This window comes from Pelecanus crispus, chromosome 3 (genome assembly GCF_030463565.1).
Source record: "Pelecanus crispus isolate bPelCri1 chromosome 3, bPelCri1.pri, whole genome shotgun sequence".
NCBI lineage: Eukaryota > Metazoa > Chordata > Aves > Pelecaniformes > Pelecanidae > Pelecanus > Pelecanus crispus.
The window spans coordinates 12857513-12878032 of record NC_134645.1 but is presented as its reverse complement, the minus strand read 5'-3'; the positions used below and the strand labels follow the sequence as shown (position 1 = coordinate 12878032).

The 20520-nt window shown below is 52.3% G+C and overlaps 1 protein-coding gene and 1 pseudogene across 1 annotated transcript; both read left to right on the top strand.

Moving 5' to 3' along the window:
• Positions 1–1930: 1930 nt before the first annotated feature.
• Positions 1931–7632, top strand: LOC142593179 (ubiquitin carboxyl-terminal hydrolase 17-like protein 6). The gene is made up of 13 exons (XM_075706846.1): positions 1931–1946; positions 2286–2486; positions 2939–3049; positions 3125–3227; positions 3375–3442; positions 3604–3674; positions 4238–4320; positions 4568–4679; positions 5000–5140; positions 5359–5459; positions 6255–6393; positions 6682–7322; positions 7545–7632. Exons 1-13 carry the CDS (start codon positions 1931–1933, stop codon positions 7630–7632), a joined length of 1875 nt encoding a protein of 624 aa, XP_075562961.1.
• A 9670-nt stretch (positions 7633–17302) lies between these two features.
• On the top strand, positions 17303–17678 carry LOC142593302 (histone H2A.V pseudogene; annotated as a pseudogene).
• Positions 17679–20520: the final 2842 nt, after the last annotated feature.

Sequence of the window (20520 nt, the reverse complement as noted above, 5' to 3'; positions counted from 1 at the left end):
CCCATCGCCCCCAGCCCCACAGCCCTGATGCCACCACAGACAGAAGCCAGGTATGGGGTTGCGACTGGGAGGGGAGCACGGTGCAAGCTCCTTGGGCCCTGCCCCGATGGGACACAGCCTAGTCAGGAGAAACGCCCAAGCCGGACTGGAGGGCAACGAGAGAGGCCAGGGCAAGAGGGACTGTGGAGCAGGGAAAGGCGGGGGCAAACCGGGACCCCCAGCTGGGCACAGACAAAAATGTCTGCTCTGAGCGGGGCTGGGGCAGGGGCAAAATGAGATGCCCTGAGCAGGACAGGGACAAAACTAAATGCCCCAAGCGGGGCATGAGCAAAGCTAGCCACCCCAGATTTGGGCAGGGGTGTAACGAGCCACCTGAGCAGGGCCGGAGTAAATCCAGGCACCCTGTGTGGAGAAGGGGCAAAATGAGCCTCCGCAAGCAAGAGAGGGGAGAAACTGAGCTGTCCCGAGAGGGACATGATGAAAACCAGGAACCCGAGCAAGGCAGCAGAGAAACTAGATGCCTCAAGCGAAATCTAAAAAGAAAAAAGGCTCCCCGAGTGGAGCAGGGGCAAAAGTAACTTCTTTGGTAGTGCTAGTTCAGAGTCAGCCCGTGGCTGTGTCTTGGGGGGAGCAGATAAAGTTCATTGGAAATGAACCTGTAAGAGACCGGGTGCTTTGCTCCACTCGAGTCTCACGGACACAGCCCTGCACCTGAGAAGAGTGGAAAAGAAGCCCTCAGCCGCCCGAACGTGCCAGCCAAAGCTGTGAACAGGCACGCTTGCAGCCCTGAGCAGATTTTGATTCATCTGGCTGGCGCGGCCCCAGGAAGAGGCAGGAGCTCTGCCGGCAGGCAAACAGCCCTTCGCTGGCAGCGCGTGGGGAAGCCCAGCGGCTGCTGGCTGCGGCAGGCGCCCGGGATGTGTTGGATGCGTGGCTCCACGGCCTCGAGGGGGCACGTCCCCGTGCGGCCCCGTGTCACAAAGGGGCAGTGATGCGACACCCGCCCGGTGATTATGAGCTCACCTGGCCAGGGCTTGCCATCCTGAAAAGCGGGCCAGGGAAAGCTAGTTGGGCCGAGCTGGCCTTCGGGATAACTTGGCTCATTCCATTGCTACTTGCGCGACTACTCTTTTCCAGCCATTTATCGTCTGGATAAATCGCCCACTTCTTCTCAGCTTCCCTCCTCTTGCAAAGGTAATTACACTTTGGCTTTCAGGACAGGTCGTAGAGATACGGGACAAAAGTATCGGCTGGTCTATACCTTCCGAGCTCTAGGCTGAGCTATTACACCTTTACAGGCTGGCCGGATATGCGCTACGGGTAGAGTTCCTTTGTGCTGATACTTATTTCTCTACCATACCCTAGGATAGGTAAGTAGGGGGGTGGCAGTGTAGTCTGAGGCACTGGGCTCAGCCAAGAATGACAAGCAGTTTTCCCACCCTGACTGATGCGGTAGGAAGGCAGGCAGAAACGGAGCATGGCAAAGGCAGCCGCTAAAGTAGCGGCCGGAAGCCGGTCGGTCCTGCATACAAGGTGGGCAAGTGTGGGCTGGAGAGCCAGAGGGCTCTGCTGCTAACGCTAGCCACAGGTAAGCCGCAGGTGCTCTTCAGAGAAGGTGACACGCAATGCAGTCTTTCAAAAGGGCCTTGGTAATTGCTGTCAATTGGAGTCCTGTGACAGGGACAGCAGGGCCGTCGGCCTGCAGGCTCCGCAGCAGTTCCACGTACCACTGAAACTCTTTCGATGGCGGCTGCTGTTCTGCGGGCTGCGTTTGGGTTTGGGTTTGGGTTTTTTAATCATTTTGTTGAGCTGCGATTATTTCTTTGCAATCAGGGGACGGCATTGGCGCTGATCTCTTTCTGGAGCGTGTCCTGAGATCCTTTGTCATCCGAAGCTTTCCCCTGTGTTCCTGAGAGGAGCGATGGCCGCAATGGGGAACGACTCCTGTGAGTAACGGCTTCATCAGCAGGCTTGGACTTTGTGACTCCCCAAAGGCAACGGACGTGGCTGGTGCTCCATCCCTGAATGTTGATGTGCTGACAGCCTAGCGTGAATTCTGGGGCGTTTCCTGATAGCAGCCAGACTTACCCAGCTGTTTTCCATTAGACACATGAAAACGCGTTTTGTCACTCCTCTGCCACTATGTACGAGACTCTGAAAGACGACATTGCCCGTAGAAAGATCCTGACATCAGTAGGGTTACCTTCTGTGCTAGGTGCTTGCCCAAGACATGCTTTTGTGCAACAATGTCGTGTCATCTCTTTGCAAATGTCATTGCCCTGCAGTCGTCGCCGAGGGAATGGCTCCGCCACAAAGGGTCCTCTTTCCTCCGGAGAAGATTTGCCTGGACTGGCAGCACAGACAGAGAGCTGGAGCGGGACTCTACAACCTGGGCAATACGTGCTTCCTCAACTCCGTCCTGCAGTGCCTGACGTACACACCCCCTCTGGCCAACTACCTGCTCTCTCGTGAGCACAGCCAGTCATGTGAGAACTTTTATGAACAACTCCTTGTAAATCTGTGGGACACTTTGCAAGGATTCCCAGAATCTGGAATTTGATCTACCAGAAAAGCAGCCCTTCTTTGTCAACCCCCCGAGGTGGTGTTCTTTGAACACTCAAGCCTAGAAGCCGCCCCTCGTGTCTAGGTGTGTTGATCTTCAGAAAGGCACCTCTTTCTAGCCCCAGGTCTCAGTCCCTATTCCGACAAGTTAAGCTCTCTTTGCTTATTGCACAGAAAACTTTTGTCAGTTTAGCATCCCTCTGAAGAAAGTTTTCTAGGCACTAAAATAATGTCCGGGGCTTGTTGGGACATTGGCACCTTGGGAGAGGAGGAGTGGAGACTGTTCTTAGAACTTCAAGATCTCCATTACGTTTCCCATCGCTGTGGATATTTTGCTAACCCGAGGAGCTTGCTTCCCTCCCTCCTCCCGCTTCAGGTCGTCAGCAAGGCTTCTGCATGATGTGCGTAATGGAAGCGCACGTTAACGAGGTCCTGCGTTCCTCAGTCTGTGCCATCCGGCCTAGCGGTGTCATCAGTGTCCTCACACGTAAGTCATTTCAGGTGCCCCTACAGGTTTTCTTGCCTTCTTGTAGGAGAGATCTACTAACTTCTTCTTTTGTAGGAATAGGAGAACATTTCCAGCTTGGCATGCAGGAAGACGCCCACGAGTTCTTACGCTATACTGTCGATGCCATGCAGAGAGCCTGTCTGAGTGGAAGCAGCGAGTAAGCACAAGCCGATTACCTTTTCAGTGTTCCCGAGCCCTTTGCACTCCTTGAGGTACTCCCATCGAGGAGAACCTACGCCCAGGGCTTTCAGACAAAGCAAAACTCTTGGAGGAGATAACTCTCTGCCTTACCATTTCTTTCTAGCTTGGACGTCTCTTCTCAAGCAACTACCATCGTCCATCAAATATTTGGGGGCTTTCTGAGATCCAGAGGTACTTTCCCACAACTGTTGCTCTCCCTGGAATTGTCTGTGCCCTCCCGTCTGCCCGTGATAAACGGCTGATGGTGTGACTGGCGTAGTAGGCCTGAAGGACAGAAACGGGCAGAGTCAGTCAACTTCCCCTGTCGCTGAGCATTTTGATTTGCCTTCCAGTCACGTGCTTGAGCTGCAGAGCAGTGTCCGATTCCTACGAGGCCTTCCTGGATGTCCCTTTGGATATAAAAGTAAGAGGGTTTGTAATTGTGCTTCAAACGTCCCAAGACCCCTGTAGCTTTCCAGAATCGAGGCATTTGGCTTAAAAACGTAGAGTGCAAACATAAGAGAGCTTGGTGGTGGGTGGGCAGTGGAATGGAATGGCCTGTGTCCTTCTGGGGAGGCCGTGGCAGCGGTCTGCATGTAGGTGCTGGCTTTAAGCTGGACAAGTACAAATTATCCTCTCTGCACCCTTGACGTACTCTCATCCGTCTTCCTTTTGCCCTCCTCAACACCCATCTGGCTCCCAGGCTGATGGGTTGTGGTGTCTTCATTATTGATGACCCTGCACAGCATTGGTAGCTGAACTGTGCGGTGCCACAGAGAGGTAGCTCCTGATAGCGCCGGGAATCCCTGGGAATTGAGGGAAGTGTTCAGCATAATACCCTCTTTGTGCCTCCTTCTGGACACTGCTTGCGGGTTTCAGGGTGGGTCTCCTCAGCCTCAGCTACCTGGGTCTTCCTGTCAACTCCTAGTAAGTGTCTGGGCGAGGGTGATGCCCTGAGCTCAGGGCTATCCTTTCTCGCTCCTCCAGGCGGCCTCATCTGTCACCGCAGCTCTGGAGGACTTTGTGAGACCCGAGCAGCTGGATGGCGAAAACTGCTTTAAATGTAGCAAGTAAGAGGATTACTAACGACATACTAATACTAGGTGCTGCGTGAAGGTGCCGCATGTCATGCGGCATAAGTCATCTTTTCACGTAGGTTAGATGCACAATAATGAGATGCAGCTTTTGTTTAATACGGCCTTCTGGTACTGAATAGCCTTAAAATAGCATAAGGATGTGTGAGAAGGGAAAGCTTGTCTGGCCTTCTTGGGGCAAGAGAGGTGCATTTCAGCACTCATCTCTGTGCTTGGTTACAAGGTGTGACAAGATGGTTGCTGCCTCCAAGAGCTTTACGGTCCATCACGCGCCCAAGGTTCTGACGGTGTGTCTGAAAAGGTTTCAAGATTTCACTGGCAGGAAGATCAGCAAGGTGTGTACGCAACTGGAGCGCAACTTTCTCTTCCCGGAGCAGGAGATTTCCAAAGCAGTACGCTCTTTCACCGGTTGTTCGTGTTGGGATTTTTGTGTTCCCTTCTGGGGAGACGAGAGTTCCCGCGGGAAGACAAGCACATGCTCTGCTCCGACAGAGCTGTTTGGACCGCGAACAGTTTCCTGCCCCCCAAACCATGGATGTTGCTTTAAGGGAAAACAAGTGTTCATGAGCCAAAAAGATGTATTTACACACCGCTAGCCTTCAGTCTTGGAAGGCTATTTCAGGATCATTTCTGAGCCCTCTGGGTCTCTCCGTAGGTTGTGGAGTATCCTGAATACTTGGATCTTCGGCCATACATGTCTCGGACAGCTGGAGAACCGCTCCTCTATGCCTTATATGCTGTCCTGGTACACAGCGGTGACAGCTGCCATGCAGGACACTATTTCTGCTACACAAAGGTAAAGAGCAACTTCCTTCCTAGCAGGGGAAATATGTGTGCTGGGGAAGAGAAACTTTCACGGCAGTGTTACTGGCAGCCACGGCTTTGGGGGAGAAGGTCTCTTCAGGGGCTGGATTGGATTTGTTTTGGTGTACTCTTGGTCCTGTAGTTTTCTGCCTGTGTTTTTGTGGAGAAACCATGCAGTTCACCTCCAGGTATCGATGCCTTTCTTTGCAGGCCAGCAACGGACTGTGGTACAAGATGAACGACATGGCTGTGGATGGTTGTGGCATCGACAGAGTTCTCGGGCAGCAAGCCTATTTACTCTTTTACGTCAGGTCATAACAAGTATTAAAAAAACCGTTCAGAATATGTTTCCTTTTCCTGGCTTTGCTTGTTTCTTATCCTCTGGAGTGTTTCTCTTTCTGTCATAGGAGACAGTTAGTACCTGCATCATTCAGTGCTGTCCAACGTGAACTACCCCACGTCAGTCCTTATCTTCCCTTGCTGGGCTTTAGGCTGCTGCCCCGGGGGTAAACGGCTACTTGTCTGCTATCTGAAGCTGGCTAATGTTGAGAAGAGTACTTCAAGCAAGGGGCCCTACAGCAAAGATGGGGAGGGACTCTTTATCAGGGAGTGTAGTGATAGGACGAGGGGTAACGGTTTTAAACTGAAAGAGGGAAGATTTAGATTAGAAATTAGGAAGAAATTCCTTACTGTGAGGGTGGTGAGACACTGGAAGGGCTTGTCCAGAGAAGTTGTGGATGGCCCGTCCCTGGAAGTGTTCAAGGCCAGGTTGGATGAGGCTTTGAGCGACCTGGTCTAGTGGAAGATATCCCTCCCCATGGCAGCGGGGATGGAACTAGATGATCTCTAAGGTCCCTTCCAACCCAAAATATTCTCTGATTCTCTGACTCTATGAAATGGAAGCCGTAGCGGGTATAAAGACCCTCGAGGACTTGCTCTGGCAGGGGCAGACGTGGTGGGAAGACCCCAATCGAATTTCCTATTTGTAGTCTTGGTTACGTCTTCTCTCTGTCGTAGAAACCGCTCCAAGAAAATGACTGAGCCCCAGAGGAGGCTGCAAGAAGAGCCCTAAACAGAGATCCTTTTTTTTTTTTTTTCCCCTCCAGATGCCCTGAGTTGAAAATTGGAGAAAGGGCTTCTTCCTCACCGGCACCATCATATGCCCGTTTCTTCCTCAGTCTGTGGGGGGCCAAGAGCAAGCAGGCGGCTTCTGTGGGACCACAGGGTCTGCCTCACAGGACTAAGGTAATTCTGGGGAGGCGGGTCAGGGCACCAGATGGACAGTGGATTTCTTTGTGGGATCTGGGCATTGCTCTCTTTTCCCGGTCACACAGCCGCAACGCTGCTCCCTCTCAAAGCATGCCACCTAGATCCATCCCATTTGTGCGCCTTTGGCCCCTTCTGCCTTTGCAGCCCTCCAGGAGAGCCTTTGGGCGGCCCTTAGCTGTCCCCTCACAGAGCTTCTGGGGTTTCCTCACTGTTCTGGTCCTTTCAGGAGGAAAGGGCAGGACCTTGGCACAGCTCTCTTTGCAGGGCATGGCGGTGGGCATGGAGGACTCTCCAGAGGACAGCAGCTCCTCCGCAACAGCCAGCACGAGCCAGCTAACCTCGGCAGGTGCACGGCAGGCATCTGCAGGCTGGCCGTGCTCCATCTGGACAGGCAGGCTCAACATCGCCTCCTGCGTGGGCTTCTGCTTGCATCGCTTCTTCTGCGGCTGTAGAAGGCTGGTGTCTGGAAGGAAAGATGCGTGCCCGGTCTGCTGTCAGCCAGTTGACCGTGTGCCGCACAGCGTGCAAGAAGACGACGACACCACCAAAGAGGAGCAGGGATTCAGCCCTTCCTCCCGCCGCCAGAGGAAGGGTGCCCGGGAGAGGGTCCGGAGCAGATCCCCGCAGTGGGGAAAAGATCTCCGCAGCTGGTTTGTGGACACCACGGACTATGACCCCTCAGCAGGGAGAAGGAGGAGGAGAACTAGCCTGGCAAGTCGTGACTGCGCTCCCAGGGTGAACGCAGCTCCAGGGCGCTCCAGCGGCATCTCCCAGTCGGCTCCCACATGCAATGCTGCTTGGGAGCAAACCCTGCCGATGCAGAGAGAACAGAGCAGATCCCTGCGGCGTGCCTATGATCTCCGCAGCCGGTTTGTGGAGATCACGGACTACAGCTGCTCAGCAAGGTGCAGGGGGAGGAGGAGGAGAGCAAGGTCTCCCCGTCGTGACCGAGCCCCAAGGGGTGATGCAGCTGGAGGGCCCTCCACCACTAGCTCCAAGTGGGCTCCCGCAGCCAGGGCTGCTCGGGAGCAAACTCAGCTGAGGCAGAGAGAGCGGAGCAGATCGCCACGGCGGGGCTGCGATCGCCACAGTCAGTTTGCGGACATCAGACTGTGACCCCTCAGCAGGGAGGAGGAGGAGGAGGAGGAGGAGGAGGAGGGTTTCAGCGCCCCAGAGATGCACGTTGGACAAACACTCGGGGCGCTGTGGTGGTGACGGGGGCACATTGCGACCCTGGATGAAGGAGGAGCACAGCATCTGACTTCTGCAATGCCAGCGAGAGGAGAGGAGAGGAGGAGAATCCAGGAAGCACTGCCCCCAGCAGGGATCAAGCTGCACAAAGGGCACCAGCGGCCCACCCTGTCCCTCCTCCCAGTGCTGCCTCTGGCCAGGAAGTGCTCAGAGAGACCTTCTAGACACTCAGACAGCTCCACCGGCTGGCCCACCTGCCCACAGGTGCCTCAAGGAAGAACTTTAATCCATGTTCAGCTTTTGGGATGGCCCTGCAAAAATAATACTCATTTGGAACCAACAGGCAGAACAGCCAAAGCCAGAAGTAAAAACAGCTGTTGGCCTTGCATATGTAATTTACGGGGTGTTTCCTTCTCTGTAGGTTTTGGGGCAATAGGTGGACAGAGCCAGTGTGGGAGGTTTATGTCTTGGGATTTTGAAAGCAGTGTGCTTGCATATGCCCATCTTGCAACCTCTTTTTAAATACGGAGTTCTGGTCACTGGAACGGGAGTGGGCTGGATGAGCCGACAGTGAGCGGGACTGAAACGGGCTGAGCGGCCGGGCCCCGAGGGCGCTGCTCAGTGGCAGCCAGTCTAGTCAGAGACCAGTAACTAGCGCTGTCACCCAGGGGTCAGTACGGGTTCCAGTCGTGTTTTAGTAGCCCCCCCCAAATCTAAGAAAGAGCTGCGAGGATTTTGGGGGATGGCTGGATGGTGCAGACTCCGGTTACCAAATTTTAGTCTGATTGCCAGGCTGGTATGTGAATCTATGAAGGGACCCGGAGAAATTTTAGAATGGACACCAGAGTGCCGAAAAGGATTTGACTCCATCAAAACTGAATTGATGAGGGCTCCTGCTTTGGGTTTGCTGGATTTAACCAAACCTCTAAAGATAGAAGAGTAAATAAATACAGTAGGCAAATAAGTACTGTAAGTACAGTACTTACTTTCAGTAAGTACCTACTTACAGTAAGTAAGTAAATACAGACTCCAAATACGCATTTGGAGTGGTCCACACGCATGGGGCTATTTGGAAACAACGTGGGTTGCTATCTTCTCAAGGAACCCCTATTGAATATGGACCGGAAATTTTAGAATTGTTGCAAGTTGTTCTGGGACCGAGAGAAGTTGCAATCATGTGTGGCAAAGCTCATCAGAAAGGACAAATGGGAATCATTAAAGGAAATGGAAAAGCAGAGGAAATAGCCAAAAGAGTTGCGGAAAGGGCATCGCTAATTGAAGCATTGGTCCCATCAAGAAAAGTTCAGTGGGAACCTCCAAACTATTCTAAGGAGGAGGATCAGCTTGCCAAGTATTTAGAGTGTACCAAGTCAAGGAAGGATGGTGGATAACCAAAGATGGGCAAGTATTGGTTACTACCCCAGTGGTAGGAGAAATACTGAAGAAGACCCATAGTGAATCCCATATGGGAGCGGATGCTCTGGTCACAAGTATCAAAAGATACGCTGTAGGACCGAAGATGCAAACTTTTGCAAACTTTGTTGTGAAGCAGTGCCCGATAACTATGTTGTTGTAAGAATAACCCCAAACTACAGAAAAGATCTCCTCCTGGAGAGGTCAGGAAGGGCCACATGCCTGGGGAATACTGGCAAATTGTTTTTTCTGAACTGCCAAAAAGCAATCAGTATAGCTAGCTGTTGGTGTTACCAGACACCCTTTCAGGATGGCCTGAAGCTTTCCCGTGTTGTACCAATAAGGCTAGAGAAGTAGTAAGGATATTGTTAAAGGAGATAATTCCTAGATTTGGGGTACCTGAAGGAATGTCCGCTGAAAATGGGCCACACTTTACAGCTCAAATAGCTCAGGAAGGTGCAAAGTTTTTACAAATGACATGGGACCTACATGCTCCTTGGAGACCACAATCAAGTGGCAAGGTCCAATGAATGAATAAGACTCTGAAAAGACAGTTTTCAAAACTTTGTCAGGAAACTCAAACGACGTGGACAGATGTGCTACCAATAGCATTGCTAAGAATTCGAGTCACTCCCCGAGCTAGCGAAGGAGTTAGTCCTTTTGAGGTTCTGTATGGGAAACAGTATCCCATAAATAGTTTAACTGGGAAAGGTGATCAAACGCGTATTACGGGAAACCAATTGTTATCCCGTTACCTGTTATCTTTGGAACAGGCTTTGTCTTCCCTTCACGGGTATTTAACTGAAAGGGCGCCAATACCCTTAGACACTCCAGCTTGTTGCCTTATGCTCAGAGACAAAGTCCATATCCAAACGTGGAAGGATGAACCTTTAAAGGAACGATAGAAGGGACTTTACCTGGTTTTGCTAATTACCCACACGGCTATCAAAGAAAGAGGCATTGACTCCTGGGTTCATCGTACCTGGGTTAAAAAAGCCAAAAAGCGCCGACGGAACAATGGAGCTCTGAGAAGACAGGAGAAACTAAGATAAGAATTTTCAAGAACACATAAACTGTTTTTGCGTCCCAAAGGGATTTTGAACTTGATTGTAAAAAAAAAAAAAAATATATATATATATTCACGTAGAGCCTTCGATCCTTTGCCAAGTGGAAAGCAGAATGTGTGTGGTGAAAGTTTTCATCATGTACTCCTACATTAATTGCAGTAACACAAATCTTATTCTGAAGTTGGTCCGAGACTTTGGTAAACTTCAAAACTGGACTTCAGTGACTGCGTGTTTACCTACTCCTAAGTCCGCAGAGAATCCCATTTCATGGGGGGGGTACTAACGACAAACCTAACTAAAACAGGGGAAGACATGTGGAGAAGGGAACTTAATGGGTCCACCACATGGTACAATAAGGAAGGAAAATAATGCCCTCAAATGGACTCCGAAAGGTGGTACGGTGGAAAACTGTAATATCAGCAAAGCTGAAACTCCGTGGGCTAAAGAAGTAATATATAGACCGTCAGGAGATCAGTGTAGTAATAGGCCGTGGGGCTGTCAGATACCCCAGCTTTGGGAAGTGCCGGGAATATAACCAACCGACAGATTGGTGTTTTGTTTGGGAAGGAAATGAAGGTATTCCTGATGAACCCTTGCAAGTGCAGTTAACTTATCCCAATCTCGATAGGTCAAGAACTGCCTCTGGAAAAACAAAGTCAAACTGGAATTGTACTAGAATCTTTAACTGTAATAGCTCAGAACCACAAGTGCAGCGAGTGTATCCGGTTGCTATGGCCCTAAGGTTAGGATGCATATGCAGGAATTATGTAACTCCATTAAATGATACCTGGTCGCATCTGACTAATAATGACCCTTGGAGCGGCCTAGATCGTACCCAGATGACAGTCCCGGCCTTAGGATATACGGTATGGATAAGCAGTGATGGGGAGTGGGTAACTCATCTCCCCCTTTCAGATGAGAATAAATACTGGACCGTAGGACTGCTAACTTTGTCCCTTATGGAGAAAATCTCCATTAAGCTGAGGAATTTGGGGGAGAATCAAAAGATCAGTCGAGGACAATTGGCAACACCCAAGTACTGGAACCAAGGTAGCGTGGATATTTGGACCTGTATTGACTCCTCAGGTTTCAGAATAGATTAGCCATTCAGAATTTAACCTTGCAGATGGAAGCATTAGCGAATGCAACTCGGACTGGTCTGTCAGATTTAAACCTCCAGTTACAAGCCACCTCTAAAATGACACTGCAGAACCGTTTGCCTCTGGATTTATTATTATTGCACGAACATGGAGTGTGGTGGATACCTGAATCTTTTAAACGGTAGGTGTGGTGTCCACATTCCAAATGTAACTAAAGATTTGGACCATCAACTAGATGATATCAAAGGAGTAGCCAAAGCAAGCAGGGAACTAAGAGCAGGGTTAGAAGGAGGCTGGTTAAACAAAATCCTGAACGGACTGGGATACTCATTAACCGGATGGTTAGAGAGCTCATTTCACACTCTTAACTGTTGTAATAAGAACACTGCTCATTATTTGTATTGCTGTGAATTGTTTAAAGAGAATGCTGTTACAATTAACTAGAGGACAGTCCATTATGTTAGCACGGGTACATAGGGAGACTTAGGAAGCTCTTAGAAAGCCTCGTAGTCTCAAAGTGGGGAACTGATGTCTCAAGCAACATAATGTCGCGGTCAGCTAGTAGCGAATGATATTTACCCAAGGACAAAATGTTAGATAAAGCAGAAAGTTATCACTCACAAAGAAATACCTGGGCAGCAGAGCATGGAATTGGACGCAAACTGAAAGAGTATATGAACTTTAAATGAACTACGCTCATTTGCATGGAAAAAAACACACCTCTGTGCCAAAATATTCTTGCCTCCACGTGAAGACCCTTATGCAACATTGTGTCTTTCAGTCAAGGAGAAGAGACTAAGAACCCACGATGGTACGATAAGCAAATAGAAAGGAGTGATATGTAGCAACATAAGTATACATATGTTAAACTATTACTGTAAGGGTGTGCTAGCTTTGTGGAATTGCCACCTAGCACCCATCTCTGCACAGAAATGAAATAAACTGGATATCTCGACTCGGTGGATTGGATTCTCGACTGCTCGACTCAATTGGTTTATCGCACACCGGGTAACAAACTCCCTTTGTGAGACAACGCTACTGCGTCAGAGCTTCACAAGGGACAAGTTCGGTCCCCTCGGCCAATAGGAAAGTTGGGTGTGAAGGTGTATGCTGCTTCACTCCTCCTCCCATGTCTTTAATACACAAATTTAGCTCCCGTCCCCATGCCCCGGCTCCACCTGAACTTTACCAGAGGTTTATCACAGCAATTCAATACCTTGTTACCCAAGCGCTTGTGTGCAGGAAGTTTTATTCTCCAGACTACTCTGTTGTATGGGGCAAGGTTCTCATCCTCCCTTCCCACTTCTTTACGGGGGACAGAGCCAGAGCGTGAACTAACACAGGTCCTGTTCCGCTTGTCTCCCCCACATTTTTTGACCCCCTAAGTGTTGCTTTGGTCTTCTGTGTGGGACTGGTTTTGTAATGGAGGGGTGTTTTATGCATTACTGAAAGTTGTTGACAGACACCAAAGGGAATACGTCGCCTAGCTTCCACTTGCTAAGGCTCTTCCTGTCTTAAACGGAGAGCAAGAGGCTCCTCTGGAGGATGAGTCAGAACGACAACCCAATTTCGGCTTCCTCGTTACCCCGCTACTCTCAGTCGCTGTCTGGAGGATCTCGCCTCTCTCTCCCTTGACTAGCACAAGCACAAGCACCGTTCTGACTTGGGCAGCTGAACCAGTGAGGTGTAAGGGCTCACTGCCCAGTCAGAAATCGTTGCTAACGGGAGAGTCACAACATCATTCTGGAACAACCGGGCAACGCAAGGGACCGGAGGCAAAGCAGCAGGATGAAATATAAAAGTCTAAAATGAGCAGTACACATGGAAAGACAGAGGTGGAGCGTATTCACATGCACACCATCAGGCTCTCAATAGGTAGCACTTAGGCTCCTACCTCATCACAACACTGAATGGCCCTCTGCCCGCCTAAAGTCTACATGTCTTTCTTGACGTATGCTTTCTGAAGCAGGGGCTTGTCTCGTCCAAATTAGCTACTAACAATAATCTGGTGTGTGCATATGGCACCCTATTTCTGGAGCGCAAAATTTGTGTAGTGGACATTCCCAGGATGGTCAAAGGTATTTTGTCTGCCAGTCGTCAGGTTCATGCTCCACCATACTTAGTAAGAGAGAGACCTGTGACGTGGGGATAGCAGTGAGGTTTTCCCGGAATCTCCGTTGTTCCAAGTGTCACCTTACTTGGTTGACGCTGTTCTGAGGATTGCAGCCTAGCATCTTTACTAGTGAAAGGCTTCAGCTCAAGTTAGAAAAGCAAAAGCCCAGCAAGAAGTTAATCTGGCCAGTGTTGTAAAAGATCATAAGAAATGCTTTTATAAGTACATCAGCAATAAAAGGAGAGCCAAGGAGGATCTCCAGCCTTTGCTGGATGTGGGGGGGAACATTGTCACCGAGGACAAGGAAAGGGCTGAGGTACTTAACGCCGCCTTTGCCTCTGTGTTTAACAGCCAGACCAGTCATCCCCAGGGTACTCAGGCCCCTGAGCTAGAAGATAGGGACGGGGACCAGAATGGAGCCCTCATAGTCCAGGAGGAAGCAGTTAACGACCTGCTACGCCACCTGGACGCTCACAAGTCTATGGGGCCAGGTGGGATCCACCCGAGAGTACTGAGGGAGCTGGCAGAGGAGCTCACCAAGCCACTTTCCATCATCTGTCAGCAGTCCTGGTTAACAGGGGAGGTCCCTGAGGACTGGAGGCTTGCCAACGTGACACCCACCTACAAGAAGGGCCGGAAGGAGGACCTGGGGAACTACAGGCCTGTCCGCCTGACCTCGGTGCCGGGAAAGATTATGGAGGTTCATCTTGAGTGAACTCAACAGGCAAGTGCCGGTCAACCAGGGGATCAGGCCCAGTCAGCATGGGTTCATGAAAGGCAGGTCCTGCTTGACCAAGCTGATCTCCTTTTATGATCTGGTGAGCCGCCTGGTAGATGATGGAAAGGCTGTGGATGTCATTTACCTGGACTTTAGCAAAGCCTTTGACACAGTCTCCCATAATATTCTCCTTGGGAAGCTGGCAGCTCATGGCTTGGACGGGTGTAGTCTTGGCTGGGTAAAAAAACTGGCTGGGCGGCCGAGCCCAGAGAGTAGTGGTGAATGGAGTTAAGTCCAGTTGGCGGCCGGTCACGAGCGGTGTTCCCCAGGGCTCTGTTTTGGGGCCAGCCTTGTTTAATATCTTTATCGATGATCTGGATGAGGGGATTGAGTGCAGCCTCAGTAAGTTTGCAGGTAGCACCAAGTTGGGTGGGAGTGTCGATCTGCGGGAGGGTAGGATGGCCCTGCAGAGGGACCTGGACAGGCTGGACCGATGGGCCGAGGCCAGCTGTATGAGGTTTAACAAGGCCAAGTGCCGGGTCCTGCACTTGGGTTACAACAACCCCATGCAACGCTACAGGCTCGGGGAAGAGTGGCTGGAAAGCTGCCTGGCTGAAAAGGACCTGGGGGTGTTGGTCGACAGCCGGCTGAACATGAGCCAGCAGTGTGCCCAGGTGCCCAAGAAGGCCAAGAGCATCCTGGCTTGTATCAGGAATAGTGTGGCCAGCAGGAGCAGGGAGGTGATTGTCCCCCTGTACTCGGCGCTGGTGAGGCCGCGCCTGGAACACTGTGTCCAGTTTTGGGCCCCTCAATACAGGAAAGACACTGAGGTGCTGGAGCGCATTCAGAGAAGGGCAACAAAGCTGGTGAAGGGTCTGGAGCACAGGCCTTATGAGGAGCGGCTGAGGGAACTGGGATTGTTTAGCCTAGAGAAGAGGAGGCTGAGGGGAGACCTTATCGCTCTCTACAGCTACCTGAAAGGAGGTTGTAGTGAGGTGGGTGTTGGTCTCTTCTCCCACGTAGTTAGCGATAGGACGAGAGGAAATGGGCTCAAGCTGCGCCAGGGGAGGTTTAGGTTGGATATTAGGAGAAATTTATTCACGGAGAGGGTAGTCAAGCATTGGAACAGGCTGCCCAGAGAGGTGGTGGAGTCACCATCACTGGAAGCGTTCAAAAAACGGGTAGATGTGGCACTTTGGGACATGGTTTAGTCTAGTCTACCCTTGATTGGTTTAGTGTGGACTTGGTAGTGTAAGTTAATGGTTGGACTGGATGATCTTAAAGGTCTTTCCCAACCTAAACGATTCTATGATTCTAAGTGCTTAATTTTCATCAAATTCCTCCCTGGCCCCACTAAAAAGTGTCCGATTGGACTTGTTTCAGAAGGGATGTGTCTGTGTCCAAGTATTTCAAGAGAAATCCAAAACTGTATTACAGTTGGTAACACTGCGTATAAAATATTGCTCTCTTGGCCTTGAACAGACAGACTCCCAAGTAGGAATAAGGCATTTTCTGTAAGGTGTTCCAAGGAGCAAGATGCTGTCACGGCCGTCTTTGTGGACTCCTGGGGACTCTGTTACGTCAGCTTGTCAGTTCTCTTCCTTAATTGTAACGCTTAACGAACCCTCCTGAATCTCTGTTGCAAACACAAGCAATTCAGAACCCGGGCATCACAGGGATGCCAAAGGTCTCTGAGTCGCCCCTGTAAGCATCGGTGCCTATCACCCTCTTGAGCGTTGCCAATGCTCCCCGCACGCTGGCCAATTAATCCTCCTCCCTTGTGGCTTGCTAAGAACTCCCTTCTTCCCAGAAGCTGCAGAGCAGTGCAGGGCATCGTCTGGCTTCACTAGACCTCTTCTGCTCTAGGTTGCACACGGAAACAGTGCACTTGCTTTGCTGGAGGGGAAAAGAGGAGGCCAGTGAGGTTTAAATGGCCAGAGGTGGTGTTGAAAGGTCGGGTGGAGCCAGACAAACCCCACTCTTTCATCTGTTGGCTGGTGTTGCCCTCCTCTGATCTATGCACAGATCTCAAGGTTTGGACACGGGGAAAGCGTGGTTTGGTGGGCACAGTGGCATCTCCGTGGGCACACCGAGACTGCACGACTCTCGGCCGGGTTAAGCAAGCCCTTCCGGACTTCTCTTACATGCCAGGAAGACGGACGCTCCCCCGGCAGTGCAGAAACGAGACGTTACAAGCTTCTGGAAGATTGCATCGGGTTGAAGATTAGGTCACTTGCACCTGCAAATGCAGCGTGGGTGCGGCAGAGCGGGTGGCTCAGCTGAGATGGGGTATTTTTTACAGCTTTGCCACAATAAAACTCTCACACGCGTTTAACGCTCCTAACAGGCTTTACTGAACTTGTGACTGGAAAGGGAATTTACAACAAAGCAATTAAATAAACACTAAGTTAAAGCACAGTACTATTGTACGTAATGTTCCAAAGGGCTTGAGTCACTATCAGGTTCCGACACATTAAGACTTTAAAACAACATTAATATTCAAAGTGTACCCACGCCTATACTTATCATCGTAACACGTTTCAACACTCCCAACAATGTACATTTGTGCTTACGGTCCCCGCATACGCTCAAGACCCATGAAATGCTGCAGCGCACTTGTACGGTTGAGAAGAGCACTGCATGAGACAGGCACGAACCATGTGCTGGAAGCTGCCTGCGGAATATGGGGTTTACCTCTAAATCAAACTGACTCTCTGGACAACAAATGGAAAGCGCTAGCACGCCTTCTGGAGCACACGTGTCATACCCGAGGGGGGAACGAGTCTCCGTGTCACTCAATTAACACTGTAGTTTCACAGATGCTGAAGGTTAGTGCTGCCTAAAGAAGTACCCCACCTTTCTCTGGCCGTTTGTTCCCATGCACATCTCCGGCTACCCTTGAGCCAGTGCAAAGCACTTGTACATTTGCGCAGTGGACCAGCCAGGGAAACTGATTGAGCTTCACGCCAATTCAGCCAGCACACACAAAAGAGCGCTAGCTCTGATTCTCCTTGATTTCCCTGGTCACGTTCGCTGGGCAGCTGTGCTGGCACCAGAAAGACACCAGCACAGGGGAGGGACGCGCTGCCTGGGAGCAGGAGGACAATTTCTGTAGGCAGCAGTACTGCAAAAAACACCAGTTTAGCTGCTTGCTAACTGGAGTCACCGACCTCGCCACACAGCCAGCAGCCTCGTGCTCGCTCCAGACGCTTATTGCCTGGCGGCTCCTGTGGCGGCTCCCGCGTGGACTCGGGACCGGAGCTCGGGACGTGGCGGTGGCACCATGGCTGGTGGCAAAGCAGGAAAGCACAGTGGGAAGGCCAAGGCAAAGGCAGTGTCGCGCTCACAGAGAGCTGGGCTGCACTTCCCTGTGGGCAGGATCCACAGACACTTGAACACTCGCACCGCCAGCCTACGGGCAAGTGGGTGCCACCGCTGCCGTCTACAGCGCTGCCATCCTTGAGGACCTCACCGCCCAAGTGCTGGAGCTGGCAGGCAACACGTCAGAGGATCTCAAAGTCAAGCGGATCGCTCCTCGTCACTTGCAGCTGGCAATCCGCAGCAATGAAGAGTTGGATTCCCTGATCAAAGCCACCATCGCCGGTGGAGGTGCCATCCCCCACATCCACAAGTCCCCCATTGGAATGAAGGGACAATAAAAAACGGCATGGAGAGGGGAAAAAAAAAAGCAGCCCCCTCCCTGCCATCATCATCGTACGCTACCTAGCACAGAAGAAATCTTGGGGATATGTGGAATTTTTTTTTTTTTAAGGAATAGTTCAAAGGAAGAGCATAGACAATTGACTGTAGAGAGGAGGAAACATCGGTAGGGGCTTTAGATTCAAAGTTTGGCACAAAGTTGTACCTCGTCGGGCAGCACCCCTTGGTGTGGTGGTCGAGGGGCTCAGCTGCTCCCCTGGGTTTTATACAAATATGGAACTGACCTCCTCCCAGCGCTGCCATGCTACCTGCACTCTGGAAAGGGCAGGGGAGATACCCTATGAATATCTGGGGGCAGCAGGGCAGTGCAGGATGGGGAGGAAGAGCCCAAGCAGCAGGTGAAGCTCCACCATGTTTCAAGGGAGGACAGATGGATGGCGATTGATTGATTGATTGCTGGCTGGGAGGCACGCGCAGGCCGGCTGCGCTAAGGCGTTGGCTTCCCGCCCGCAGCATACTTGACCACGTATGGGCCGAGGAGCTGGGCCCATGTCAATAGAGTCTTGGGTGGGGCCAGACCCTCTCAGCACAACGGGCTCCCTTCTTTGAGCTGCCTGCTGGGCGATGGATGAAGATGGGCTACTGTGGGGACTGGGGTTGGTGTAGCAATTTTGCTCTCTTGGTTTGCATCCTGTCACCTTGGGACATGCAGCAGGGGACAGAGAGCCGGTCACTCAGTGAGCAGAGCTTAACAGTGACACCAGTTTAACTGGCAGAAGGGGTTATTCAAAGTCTCTTAACAACCTAATTTGACTTGGGTGCCCCCCTGTTTCTCCTTAAAGCCCTTGCAACTATTATGATCATTTCTTATTCCAGAAACACCTCAAAGCACGAGCTGAGCTGAGGGCCGAGGTGTGCTCGGGCCCGCAGTCGCTTAACGGGCGTCAAGGATGTGCCAGGCTGCAGGAAGCAAAGCAAGGGAGGATGCAGGACAAGAACTGTCTTGGTCACAGTGTCTCCACTGCCGAGCCAGGACTCAGGACCAGTCTGCCTGATCCCGGCAGGGCCCCCCCCCACCCAGCAAATGCCACGGCCTCTGCGGCTGCTTTGCCTCCAAATGTGCTTTACTTCCAGAGGTGCTTAGCCTCTGAAAGGTGCTTTGCCTCCAAAGGCAGCCTTGCCCTTGCCGCAGGCCGCTGTGGCCTCGGGGTGCCGGTCCCAGTGCCACCTGCTCCTCTGCACCCAGGAGACCTCCAGTGATGGGAAAGGAGCAGGCTTGACATTCCTCCAGGCCACCTCCTGGCCAAATCTGGGCCGACGCAAGTCTTCTCCATGGTCCACCACAGCCTGCAGAGGAGACCTGAATTTCAAAGCTACAAAGCATGTGCTTTTTGTTACCATTATTGTTACTAATGTTATTTTCAGGTCTTTCTGCATCACGAAGACGGGAAATCTTGTCCAACGCCATGTTCTGTTCCCCGTGGGGGTCAGCCGTTACGGTGCAGGGAGGCGGACAGCCCTCTCTCCCCAGAGCAAACCTCTCTGCCCTGCCAGCCCTCCTGTGTTACTCTACCAGCTGTATTTTCAGCCGCTCATCGGCCGATCACAGCTTCTCTGGTGCTCAGCAAATCCCGTTTAGGGGTCGAGCTGGCCCTCATTTGTCTTGCTTCCTGGTGCCATGCTCTGTTCTGACATTTGGGTGAGGGGAGGAGGTGTTTCCACCTTCTTATTTACATAGATATAAAATGGAAAGTGTTTAACATACTAACTCTGAGGAGGAACAACGTATCGGCATGATAAAGGAGTAGCTATGATCCCGGGCGCAGCTTCCGGTCCCGGTCTTTGTTTCTCAAGCGGCAAGCCTGGGCTCTGGGCAGCCCCACACCAGGATGCTCCTTGTGCTCATGCTGGAGGAGGGGTTTGGGCTTTCTGGAAGGCTTTTCCACCTGAACCTCCACGGCTGCGCTCCACGGCCGTGACTTCCACCTTCCCCACGGGAGGTGGAGAACACGTTCCTGCCAGCCTCTTCCTTGCCTGCAGACTGTCACCATCCTTGCCCTTCACCTTCCTCAGACTAAGCAGCCCCAGCGCTGCAGAGCCGGGGGTGGCTGCGGGGCCACCGGCCCTGCAGCAGAGAAGGTCACCTCTGTGTGTGTGGGGCGGGCGGGAAGGTGCTGGCTCCCAGCTGCCCTCCTGGCGCTTCCCCCTGGGCCGTGGGTGCTGAATCACTCACGGGGCGTGGGGGGGGGGGGGGGTGTGGGTGGGTACAGTCTTTCCTCGAAACCCGTGTGGATGCAGACACCGCTTCGGCGCCACAGAGTGGGCGCTTTTAACAAATTCCCCGGTCCCGACGCCGGCAGCACCTGAGGGCGGCGGGGCGGGCCAAGATGGCGGCGGGGCGGGCCAAGATGGCGGCGGGGCGGGCCAAGATGGCGGCGGGGGGCGGGCGGTACTTGTGCACGGCGGGCTGGATCCCTTCCTCGTGCGGGGGGTGCGGGCGCAGCTCGGACCTACGGAGGTGAGGGGGGAACCGGCGCCGGTGCCCAGTCGGGGCGGTCCGGTCCGGTCCGGTCCGGATCGGATCGGATCGGATCGGATCGGATCGGCGGGGGACGCGGGCTCGTTCGCTTCGCGCCCCAGAGCCGGGCGGCCGCGGCGTGGGCCGTGCCGCCAGCTGCGTGGGGCCCCCGGGGTCTGGTCTTGGTCTTAGTCTTGGTCGGAAGGGACCTCTAAGGAGCGTCTGGTGCCGCCCCTGCCGTGGGCAGGGACACCTGCCGCTGGGTCAGGCTGTGTCCCCTCGCCACCCGGGCTGAGCGGAGGTCTGCGCCGCCCTCCTCCCTG